The sequence below is a fragment of the Erythrolamprus reginae genome, chromosome 2 (genome assembly GCF_031021105.1).
Source record: "Erythrolamprus reginae isolate rEryReg1 chromosome 2, rEryReg1.hap1, whole genome shotgun sequence".
Classification (NCBI taxonomy): Eukaryota; Metazoa; Chordata; class Lepidosauria; order Squamata; family Dipsadidae; genus Erythrolamprus; species Erythrolamprus reginae.
Window position 1 is genome coordinate 208,941,239 of NC_091951.1, and position 12,758 is coordinate 208,953,996.

Here is a 12,758-nt window from a genome sequence, read left to right on the forward strand (position 1 = left end):
TAAAGAACCGTGATTAACAAGTAGCTTTTCTCAAATAAACCACAGGTTTCATGCAGAACCTTTTCTGAGCCTGTCCTCTTGGAAGAGACACCATCTTCCCCATTACTGTATAAATTTTGCAATCATTATGTTTTCCTTTCAATTGAAAAGTGGGCTAATATAAACAGTAGAACTACAATACCCTTGATTGTTAGGCTGCTCGGTCAGGTCTTCTGTTAACCACAACCAACTCTCGGGAAAATCAGACCTTGTGATAATGTTGTCGTCTCCAAACAAGTCATCTTCAAAATCACCTGGAAAACAGAAAGCAAGTTGGTATAAGGTACTGGTTTTTTAATAATATTTTAGTAAATAAGCCACAGTTAACAAGTTATTTTCAAAATAGCAAAATAATAGGCATCTCTGTGATTTTATTATTCAAAGTATACTTTCCCTCACTTGCTATTCTACCATGTACTGAACATGTATACTGGCACAATGGAGCAACATTTCTTTCTTGAAAACTAAAGTTATTCAGAATGAGGCACTCTGTAGGGCACTCTGTTTCCATCACATACATTATTGGATGTAATAACAAGGACATAATGAGAATTAATAATTGTTTTCATAGCCATCTATTTCTTCCATCCTTATTTTACAATCTCTATTAGATTAGCATATATGAAATGAAATTAAGGAAAGTATATGGCCAATATCCCAGCGGCACAGTGCTCCCTGCATTCAGCAGGGAACCCCGAATCTCAACTGCTTGGAGACCTTGGAACTAATTGGTTCCAGGTCAGATCTGCCCTGGAGGGGCAGTGAAGAAGTGAGGCACTTGTCGAGGATCTTGCAACCCCCTCTCCAGGGAACTGGCACCAGCCTCTCAGCCAGCAGTTGAAGATGACGCCCCTGTCATAATTAACTGAAAAAGTCACAAAAGAACAGATTGTTTTAAGACAGTGATTTTCAACCTTTTTTGAGCCGCGGCACAATTTTTACATTTACAAAATTCTGGGGCACACCACCAACCAAAATGACACAAATCTAATAAATAAATAAGTAAGTAAATAAGTAAGTAAGTAAGTAAGTAAGTAAGTAAGTAAGTAAGTAAGTAAGTAAGTAAATAAATGCATACATAACCCCCTCATATATACAATCCCATGTAACATCCCCTTATAAATACCTGTACAGTCAATCATCAATCATCCCTCCTGAAATTTATACCACTGTCTCATTTCTGGGTACTTCTCCTGTCTTTCCCCCTTTTCTCTCTCATGTTTCTCATTTCTCTCTCTTCCTCCCTTTTTCCCTCATTCCTTCTCTCCCTCCCTTTCTCTCTCTTTCCTTTCTCTCATTCCCTTTCTCTCTATCCTTTCTATCTCTCATTTGTTCTTTCTTAATAAGTCGAGACCGGAGCGGAGCGAACATCAGCAGTCTTTATTAGTCGGAAATAACACATAACAAGAACAGGACTTTGACAGCTGACAGGGTATTTATACCCGGCACAAATATTACATAACCAATGACTAACCAGTATTCCTCCCGCCACCCAGAACAACCAATTACAAGACAGCAGCTATATCTAGGCAAATACATTACACTCCTTCCCCCTTACTTGGGAAAGTACATAATCCCTTAAATAAACTGGAGGACGCCTCTCTCGTTCGGATCTCCGCAGGGGGGGTTCCCCTTCAGCCTGATGTTGGTTGTCGGGGATAATTTCCCGGTCGTTGAGGCTAGAAAAACTAGTTTCCCCAGGATCCAACCCACTGGGAGGGGGCACTTCCCGGGGGGGCAGAGGAAGATCGATGTTTCGCCCACTAAGACTTGTGTTCTCCTCCTGGTTACAAGGAGGATCGGGGCAACTGCGACGTCTAAGTTGATCTACATGGCGGTGCCATGTTCTCCCATCACTAAGCTCCACCACATAAGACTTTGGACCTTTAATACCAGTGACCTTTGCTGTCACCCAGGGAGGGCCCCCATCATACGAGCGGGCAAATACAGGTGCATCTAGACTAAAAGAGCGGTCAGGTTCCGGCCAAGAAGAACTATGAGCATATGCCGGGTTTAACCTATCCAACGTAATTCGCAGTTTCCGACCCATAAGAAGCTCGGCCGGGGATTTGCTTGTTGGAGTTGTCGGAGTAGAATGCTGAGAGAACAGAAAATCTGCAAGCTTTTCCTGCCAAGTGCCCCTGGACATTTTCTTTAACGCATCCTTGGTGGTTCGGACCATACGTTCCGTTTGCCCGTTAGACGCGGGATGCCAGGGGGCTATAAGGCCGTGGCGAATACCCGCACCCGCTAAGAATTCCTCAAATTGGGAGGACGTAAATTGCGGCCCATTGTCGGATACTACCAAATCCGGGTAACCATGGGTTGCAAAAAGGGAATTTAGCACCTGAATAACCGACATAGAGGTGGTTGAGTGTAACATGTTAACTTCTAACCATTTTGAATATGCATCAACTGTCACAAGAAACATTTGACCCATAAAGGGTCCCGCCAAGTCCACATGTACTCTGGTCCAAGGGCCTGCTGGCGGTTCCCAGGCTAACGGGACCCCCTTCTGGGGTGACGGTCTCTGCTCTTGGCAGGGCCAACATTGGGCTACCTTATGCTCCACGTTTTTGTCGAGGCCTGGCCACCACACATACCCCCTTGCTAAAGCTTTCATCCGCACCACTCCCGGATGCCCTTTATGCAGGAGAGAGAACACCTTTTCTCGCAGTTGTGAGGGAATACAAACTCGACACCCCCTTAGCAGACAACCTTGTACGACTGACAGCTCGTCTTTGCAGCGATAGACTGGAATATACACTTCAGAAGGGGAGACCCTGGGCCACCCTCTTAAAACCCATTGTAAGACAGTGGACAAACACAGATCCTGTTTGGTCTCCTCAGCTACTGCGGCTGCAGATAGGGCCAAGAACTGGTCCGTAATGGCTAATACAGCGGACGCTGGGGCTGGGTCCAGGAGTTCCCGAGGCGAGGGACAACGGCTAAGTGCATCCGCATGAGCAATATGTCTGCCCGGCCGGTAACGTAGGTGGTAAGAGTAATTGGCCAAAAAGACTATCCACCTGGACATCCTTGGCGACAAAATAAGAGGGCTCTGGCGATCACCAGACAACAGGCCCAGTAGGGGCTGGTGATCTGTTACAATATCAAAAAAACGGCCATACAAGTAATCATGAAATCTTTTAACTCCGGCTATGATAGCCAGAGCCTCCCTATCAATATGGCCAAAATTCCTTTCAGCCTTGGCCAGTGTTCTTGAAAAGAAGGCCAGTGGGACTTCATTACCATTCGGAAGTTTGTGGCTCAGTACAGCGCCCACCCCATACGGGGATGCATCACAGGTTAAAATCAGAGGTAAGTATGGAGAATACTGTGCCAGAACAGCGTTAGACGTGAGAACTTTTTTAACGGCCACAAAAGCAGCTGCCTCTTTGGGCCCCCAAGCCCACTTCCTATTTCTATCAAGAAGCCTGTGTAGGGGCTCGGCTAATGTAGCCTTATGGGGGATGAAAACAGCGTAGAAATTTAATAACCCCAGGAAGGCTTGAAGCTCTGCCTTAGAGGTCGGAGTGGGGGCCTCCCAAATGGCCTTGGTTTTTTCAGGGGTGGGGTGGATTCCTTGCTTGTCAATGGTAAACCCTAAAAATTCCACCTGTGGCACTCCGAAAACGCACTTATGGGCTTTGAGTTTCAGACCCGCTTCCTTAAATTTGGACAACACTAGTTTGACCCTATCCAGAAGATCCGCCTCGGACTGGGCGGAGACCAAAACATCATCGAAATATGGAACGGTGCCAGGAATCCCATACAACAATCGCTCCATAAGCGCTTGGAAAATTCCAGGGGCCGTGGACACTCCAAACTGTAAACGTTTGCACCTAAACACCCCTCTGTGAGTTGAAATAGCCTGTGCGTCGGCCGCCTGAGCGTCCACGGGCAGTTGTTGGTACGCCTGGGACAGGTCAAGTTTCGCAAATACCTTACCCTCCCCCAACGAGTGTAATAGATGTTGCACTACCGGAACAGGGTATGAATGGTGTGCAAGGGCCCTATTGATAGTGCACTTATAATCTCCACAAATTCTTATTCCACCTCCCGCCTTAACAGCTACTACAATCGGGGTCTCCCACGTGGATTGATCAATAGGTTCCAAAACACCTTGAGCCACAAGGTGATCCAATTCAGCGTCAACTTTGGGACGCAAGGCTAAAGGTACCCTGCGTGGTTTAATCCTTACCGGCGGAACCAGGGGGTCTAACCCAAAAGAGATAGGGGAACCCTTATAGCACCCCAAATTGCTGTCAAAAACATCTGGGAATTGTGACGCCAGCTCAGAAAAAGCTTTTCCCCCAGACACAAAATTAACTCCTGAAACGGAAAGACCTAGGGACTCGAACCAATTAAGGCCCAACAAATTCGCGAAGGGCCCATCAACGACAATAAGAGGTAAATGTCCCAAAAATTGCTTGAATTGGACCAGAAAACGGCCCTGACCCATAACTGGAATCAGGGACCCCTGATAGTCCCGAAGATTCAAGGGGCAAGCAGAAAGAGACCTCTTGGTCACATGTGGAAAACAACTCTTGATTGTTGACCATGGCACCAGCGAATGGGCAGACCCTGTGTCAATCAGCATTGAGCAAGGCTTTTTTCCTAGATTGACAGAGATTTATTATTTATTTATTATTTATTATTTGGATTTGTATGCCGCCCCTCTCCGAAGACTCGGGGCGGCTCACAACAAGTGAAAAACAATCCAATACAATCCAATTAATTAAAATATAAGTTTAAGAAAATCCCCTATACTAACATACACACATACAGGCATACCATATATAACTTCAACGTGCCCAGGGGGAGATGTTTAGTTTCCCCATGCCTGACGGCAAAGGTGGGTTTTGAGGAGTTTACGGAAGGCAGGAAGAGTAGGGGCAGTTCTGATCTCCGGGGGGAGTTGGTTCCAGAGGGCCGGTGCCGCCACAGAGAAGGCTCTCCCCCTGGGGCCCGCCAACCGGCATTGTTTAGTTGACGGGACCCGGAGGAGGCCCACTCTGTGGGACTGAATCGGTCGCTGGGATTCGTGCGGCAGAAGGCGGTCTCGGAGATATTCTGGTCCAGTGCCATGAAGGGCTTTAAAGGTCATAACCAACACTTTGAATTGTGACCGGAAACTGATCGGCAGCCAATGCAGACTGCGGAGTGATGGTGAAACATGGGCATACCTGGGTAAGCCCATGACTGCTCTCGCAGCTGCATTCTGCACGATCTGAAGTTTCCGAACACTTTTCAAAGGTAGCCCCATGTAGAGAGCATTACAGTAGTCGAACCTCGAGGTGATGAGGGCATGAGTGACTGTGAGTAATGAGTCCCGGTCCAGATAGGGCCGCAACTGGTGCAACAGGCGAACCTGGGCAAACGCCCCCCTCGCCACAGCTGAAAGGTGGTTCTCTAATGTGAGCTGTGGATCGAGGAGGACGCCCAAGTTGCGGACCCTCTCTGAGGGGGTCAATGATTCCCCCCCCCCAGGGTAATGGACGGACAGATGGGATTGTCCTTGGGAGGCAAAACCCACAGCCACTCCGTCTTATCCGGGTTGAGCCTGAGTCTGTTGACACCCATCCAGGCCCCAACAGCCTCCAGGCACCGGCACATCACTTCCACCGCTTCGTTGACTGGGCATGGGGTGGAGATGTAAAGCTGGGTATCATCGGCATATTGATGATACCTCACCCCATGTCCTTGGATGATCTCACCCAGCGGTTTCATGTAGATGTTAAATAGCAAGGGGGAGAGGACCGACCCCTGGGGTACTCCACAAGGGAGAGACCTCGGAGTCGACCTCTGACCCCCCACTAACACCGACTGCGACCGGCCAGAGAGGTAGGAGGAGAACCACTGAAGCACAGTGCCTCCCACCCCCAACCCCTCCAACCGGTGCAGAAGGATACCATGGTCGATGGTATCGAAAGCCGCTGAGAGATCGAGGAGCACCAGGACAGAGGATAAACCCCTGTCCCGGGCCCGCCAGAGATCATCCATCAACGCGACCAAAGCGGTTTCCGTGCTGTAACCGGGCCTGAAGCCCGACTGCTGGGGACCTAGATAATCGGCTTCTTCCAAGGACCGCTGGAGCTGGAGTGCCACCACCTTCTCGACAACCTTCCCCATGAAGGGAAGGTTGGAGACTGGACGATAGTTGTTAAGTACTGCTGGGTCCAGGGAAGGCTTCTTGAGGAGGGGGCGCACAAGCGCTTCTTTATAGAGTGATGGAAAAACTCCCCTCCCCAAGGAAGCGTTGGTAATCTCCTGGGCCCAGCTCCGTGTCACCTCCCTGCTGGCCGAGACCAACCAGGAGGGACACGGATCCAGTAAACAGGTGGCGGAACTCACAGCTCCAATGGCCTTGTCCACTTCATCAGGTGTCACCAGATCAAACTCTTCCCAGACAGGTGGACAAGTACGTGCCCCAGTCACCTCGACTGACTCGTTGTCAGTCGACTCTGTTTTACAATTGGAGTCGAGGTCGGCCCGGATCTGAGCGACTTTATCAGCGAAAAACGTGTTAAACTCCTCGGCACTACTCTGCAAGGGCTCCCCAACTCCCCCCTGGTTAAGAAGGGAGCGGGTCACCCTAAACAGAGCGGCCGGGCGGGATTCCGCTGATGCAATCAAGGCGGCATGGTACGCGCATCTTGCCGCAGATTTTCTCAGTTGCCGGGCCCGTAGCGGCGATCCTGACGGTGGTTTGAGAGCGGAGACGGCAGCTGGAAGAAAAAACTGAAGAATAAATGGCGTTACACTGAGACTGCCGATACGTTGAATCCCTTGGCGGAGCACGGAAACCACCAGCCACTGGATCTTTATAGCCTGTAGTAGGAGTAGAATAAGGGCGGCGGAAATTACAAACCCGGGCGATATGTCCCCGACCCCCACAGCGGCGGCACGTCACGTCCTTAAAGGGACAAACAGCCCGGAAGTGATCGCCGCCACAGCCTCTGCATGGAGAAGGAGGAGAAGGGCGGGGTCGGTTGGCAGGCGGGGCCTCCCGCAGCCTGGAAGCAGCCAGGCGACAAACCTCCTCCTCAGACGCAATGGCATTGTCCACATCCTGAGGTAATTGCAAAAACTGCTTGACTGGGGCTGGCGAAGTAGCGTTGACAGAAACATCCATAGCGGCCAGGGATTGGCTAGACATCTCAAAAGCTCTCGCCTCCGCGAGAGCGACTTTAAATGATAGCCCCTGGATAGCTAGAAGGCGGCGCTTCAAGCGCCCGTCCTTTACCCCAAAGACCAAACGATCCAGCAGATAATCTTCCAAGTCGGCAAATTCACAGTACACGGCAGCTCTCCTGAGAGCAGCTACGTAATCGTTGATTGACTCGCCCTCTTGTTGATTTCGATGAAAAAAAACATAGCGCCGAGCACAGCGGGATGGGGCGGGGGCATAATGATCCTGGAGGGTGGATAGAAATTGCTCCCAAGGCACGTCGTGAATTAGAGTCGGAGCAAAGATAGCCCTGGCGGTCTCGAACATTTCGGCACCGCAAAAACTCAGGAAGTACGCCCTTTTTCTGTCCCCCGAAATTTCGGTAAACCCGTTAGAGATGAGAAAACATTCGAACCTTGCAACGTAGGAGTCCCATGTTTCCACCCGCGGGTCGAATGGTGCGAATGTCAGTTGCGTAGACATGCTGGAAAAAGGAATAACTAAGCAAAAATCGTACATGAGTTGACACAATCCTCATCGCCACTAATAAGTCGAGACTGGAGCGGAGCGAACATCAGCAGTCTTTATTAGTCGGAAATAACACATAACAAGAACAGGACTTTGACAGCTGACAGGGTATTTATACCCGGCACAAATATTACATAACCAATGACTAACCAGTATTCCTCCCGCCACCCAGAACAACCAATTACAAGACAGCAGCTATATCTAGGCAAATACATTACATTTCTCTCCCTCCCTTTCTGTCTCTTTCCTTTCTCTCATTCCCTCTTTGTCTCCTGGGGCTGACTGCGCCTGCCCTCCACCCCCCACCGCGGAGGGAAAGCATTTGGCATCGGCACCGCCAACCCCCCCTCCACGAGCAGCAAAAGCCTCAGCGACGGAGCCGAAAGGCAAACGGCGCGATCCGTCACTTAGGCTTTTGCTGCTCCTGGAGGGGGGGGAGGATTTTCTCCTCCCCACCCCCCCGGCAGCCAAACGTCGCTGAGGCTTTGGGCATCGGCGCCTTCCCCTCCACGAGCAGCAAAAGCCTCAGCGACGGAGCCGAAAGGCAAACGGCGTGCCCCATCGCTGAGGCTCTTGCTGCTCATAGAGGGGTGGTGCTGATGCTCCCTCTTGCCGCCCCCATCTCCCCGCGACCACCTGGGGCTGCTGCAGCCGGCACGCTCCCGCTCCCACCGCCAGTGCCCTCCCGCCGGGCCCAAAGGACACTTGCTGCCAACGCCAGGAAACTCCAGCTGGGCGGGGTGCTGCCGGTGCCTCCAAGCTCCCACTCGCTCTCCTTTTTCCCGCCTTCCTTCTTTGGGGCCCAGCAGGAGAGCACCAGAAACCGCGGCAACGGGCAGGAACTGGGGGACAGCTGCGAGTGGGAGCTCGGAGGCACCGGCAGCGCCCCGCCCAGCTGGAGCTTCCCTAGGAGCTTGGCGGCACACCTGACTGTGTCTCGGCACACCGGTTGGGAAACGTTGTTTTAAGAGATTGTGGATTGTCTGGGTGAAAAGATCTAAATTTATCAACAACTCTTAGAACCAGAAGACATAGTTAAAGAACTCATGATCGCGTGGGCAAAAAACATTCAACACAATATACACTTAGCAGACTGGGAAAACATTACAGTATATGCAAAATTACACTGTTGGCTGCCTATAAAGAAAACTTCTATAAACTATTTTACAGATGGTACTTGCTCCCATCAAGACTCACAAAGATCTACCCTAAACTAAACGAAAGTTGTTGGAAATGTAAGAAACAGATAGGTACTTTTTTTCACATGTGGTGGTCCTGCCTCAAAATTCAAAACATTTGGAGAAATATGCACAGATGGCTCACAGAAATGACAAAGGAGGAGATAGAATTCATACCAGAAGATATGCTTCTAGGAACCTGGAAAAACAATACCACCAAAAAAATGCTTTCTCTCATGACGTATACAATTACAGCAGTAAGAATCTCAATCGCACAAATGTGGAAAAAAGAACAGACCCCATCCGAAAATCTAATCATAGAACAAATCTACAAATGCACAGAAATGGACAACATGATGAATGCAATTAAAGAGAAAAAAACCAAAGATACCAAAGAGACATGGCAAAAATGGCATGAATGGATCCGTAATAAAAACCAAACATGACAATATAAAGTATCAGTGTATCAGTGTACACACATAAATAAAAATCGAATATAGAAATACAAAAATACATAGACTAATGAAACAACTATCTTTTTTGAATTACTACTCTTTATAAAAGCAAAAGTACTTATGCTTGTTTCATGTATGTGAATGCATATAGGTTAGTATAACGTTAAGTATAAGAAATGACAATATAAGATGTAATAGAAAAGGAGTATGACCTATTTTACAATGTATATGTGACATATATTCTTTTTCTTTTCTTTCTTTTTAAAAATCAATAAAAACTATTTTTTTAAAAAAATAAAAGATCTAAGTATATATGCTGGAGGGAGGAGAAGAAGTACTGAAGTTGGTGAGTGCTTAACCAATACAAAGATTAAAAGAAGAAAATTAAAACGTAAAGGGGAACAAAAGAGGCTTCCAAATGAAGGGAGCAGCTTTCTAGCAATTTGAAAGATCATAGAAAAACTTAATGGGATTAAAAGTCCGACTTTGAGCACGTTTTTATAACACACAGTGAATTTTTTTTTAAAAAAAATGCTGGACAAATAAGAATTTGAAGAAAACAACTTACAAGTGCTAAGTGGATCCAAAATAAATAAATACATAAATATAGAAACTTACTTGTTTTCTTTTTTTAAGAGCTGTTTTGTTATACTGGGAATTTACAGTGCCATCTGCCCGTTAGAAGAAAATACAGTGGTCCCTCGATTTACGCGTTCTCGATTAACGCGAAACGCTGCAACGCGGTTTTTCAAAAAATATTAATTAAAAAATACGTTCGCGTTTTTTTTGCTATACCACGGTTTTTCCCGCCCGATGACGTCATGCTGATTGCTGATTGGCCAAAATCTCAACCAATCGTTGCAAACGCAAAAAAAAGCTTTGCAACTGAACTTTTGGAACTTGTTCAGACTTGTTGCAAGATGCCTCCTAAACGTTGTGCTCGGAGTGCTGGCGGCGACGCTAAAAAGACCAGGAGGATACTCACAATTAAAGAGAAAATTGACATTTTGGACATGCTGAAAGGGGGACGCTCTTATGCAGATGTTGGTCGGCAGTATGGGATCAACGAATCGAGTGTGCGAACCATTCGTGACGACGAGAAAAAGATAAGGCAAAGTTCCCTGATGGCCTTCAACAAGGCTGCAAAAAGAATGGTGACGCCTAGAAACAAACGGCTCATGAAGATGGAAGCTGCTTTGTCCCTGTGGGTACAAGACTGCCGCAAAAAGAGCATTGCTTTGGATACCAACACTATCAGAACCAAGGCACAACAATTGTACAACCGTCTTGAAGACACAGAAGAAGGCGATGCAGATGAGGGAAACGCAGGTAAGGGCTGGGGTTTTTTATTCTGTCATTAGATACTGTATTTAAGTGTTTTTTAAGGAAGGAGCAGGGAAGGAGGGAGGGAAGGAGGGAAGGAGGGAGGGAGAGAAGAGAGGGAGGGAGGGAGGGAGAGAAGAGAAGGAAGGAGGGAAGGAGGGAGGGAGAGAAGAGAAGGAAGGAGGGAGGGAGGGAGAGAAGAGAGGGAAGGAAGGAGGGAGGGAGAGAAGAGAGGGAAGGAGGGAGGGAGGGAGAGAAGAGAGGGAAGGAGGGAGGGAGGGAGAGAAGAGAAGGAGGGAAGGAGGGAGGTTTGCCATTGCCGCCAGCGCTGCCCCTGCCCCAAAGAAAGCCGGTGAGAGGAAGGAGAGAAGGGAAGGAGGGAGGTTTGCCATTGCCGCCAGCGCTGGCCCTGCCCCAAGAAAGCCGGTGAGAGGAAGGAGAGAAGGGAAGGAGGGAGGTTTGCCATTGCCGCCAGCGCTGGCCCTGCCCCAAGAAAGCCGGTGAGAGGAAGGAGAGAAGGGAAGGAGGGAGGTTTGCCATTGCCGCCAGCGCTGCCCCTGCCCCAAAGAAAGCCGGTGAGAGGAAGGAGAGAAGGGAAGGAGGGAGGTTTGCCATTGCCGCCAGCGCTGGCCCTGCCCCAAGAAAGCCGGTGAGCGGGGCGAATCGGGCGGGCGGGGGGTAGCGGCAAGGAGCCCGGAAAAATCACCATTGCATTGCCAGCCTCCGAATTTGCGTCGCTCCACCTTCTGCGCATGTGCGGCCAGGGCGCGCATGCGCAGAAGGTTTTTTACTTCCGCATCCAGTATAACGCGGAAATCGGTTAGCGCGGGAGGTCTTGGAACGTAACCCCCGCGCTAACCGAGGGATCACTGTACTGCAATTTGAAAGACCATAGAGAGACTTAAAGGAACAGGACTAGAATCTAACTTTGAGGATGTTTTTACAATAGACTTGGTGGAAATTAAAATGCTGGATGAATTAGAACCTAATGAAAACAATCTTCAAGTGCTAAGCAGATTTGAAATATAGAACTATAGAAACTTACTCTTTAAAATGAGCTGTTTTGCTATATTGGGAATTGACAGTGCTATTTGTTGGTTAAAAGAAAACATTGTAATAGACTGTGGAAGTATATTTATGCTAATAGCTGGAAACTGACCTTGGCTAAAAGAAGATATCTACCAGACTGAAAGTACTTAAGTAACTAGTTATTGTGTTTGATGGTATAATGCTTTGCTGAAAGAAGATAAGAAGATTTTGAATTGGATTGGACAGGTATGGATTGCATTAATAATAATCCTTTGTGAATTGTGAATTTGACAATATGGAGGTATGTGATTATGAGGATTTTAAAAATTGTTTTTTAGAAATTAGTGGAAAGAAAACAGAAAACAGATGGATTATAAAGAATATTTAGAAACAATAATGGTAAGAAATGGAAACTAAGAAAATGAAGAACAAGAATGTTGCTAAGACAAAAAGAGAATTAAAGAGAAAACACAGAATGATGATCACACTGGGATTTACAGTGACAAGAAAAATAAAAAGGAAATCAGAAATAAAGGAATGATTACACTAGGATTTACAATGACAAGAAAAAAGCAAGACGGGATAAAATGAGGGGGGTAACAGAGAGAAGAGATTAAAAGAAATTAAGGGAAGAGCTATACAAATAATTAATCAAAAGGAAGAAAAGGAGTTTGGGGGGAAAGTTATTGGTATAAAAATAAAAGAAAGAAAGCGAGAAAGTTAAAACAATTGAGTTAAAATGTGGTGGTTGTTTACAGAGGAAGCAGCTTTAATTAAAAACAGTTATGTAACGAGAGCATGGCTGCATGCTGTGTAGACCTGACCTTGATGGGGACTGGTAGAGCCCAAGGACTGGGAGGCTGGATGTGATGGGATTCCCACGAGTGAGGCCTCATTCAACCCAAGTTTTAATGTTCCTCCTTAATTTACAGAGCTGTATTTTGCACTAAAGCCGAGCTATAAATTAGCAACAATGACATATAACTACCTAACAATAACAATAATCTTAGTGATGCTATAATATGCCATATT

General features: G+C 47.4%; 1 protein-coding gene across 1 annotated transcript in view; it reads right to left on the minus strand.

Moving 5' to 3' along the window:
* The window catches only part of LOC139161887 (A.superbus venom factor 1-like), a 131,615-nt gene that overhangs the window by 69,886 nt on the left and 48,971 nt on the right, over positions 1-12,758 (minus strand). The window contains exon 18 of the mRNA XM_070741583.1: positions 182-293. Coding sequence (XP_070597684.1) covers positions 182-293 — 112 coding nt within the window. The remainder of the gene's footprint in view (positions 1-181; positions 294-12,758) is intronic.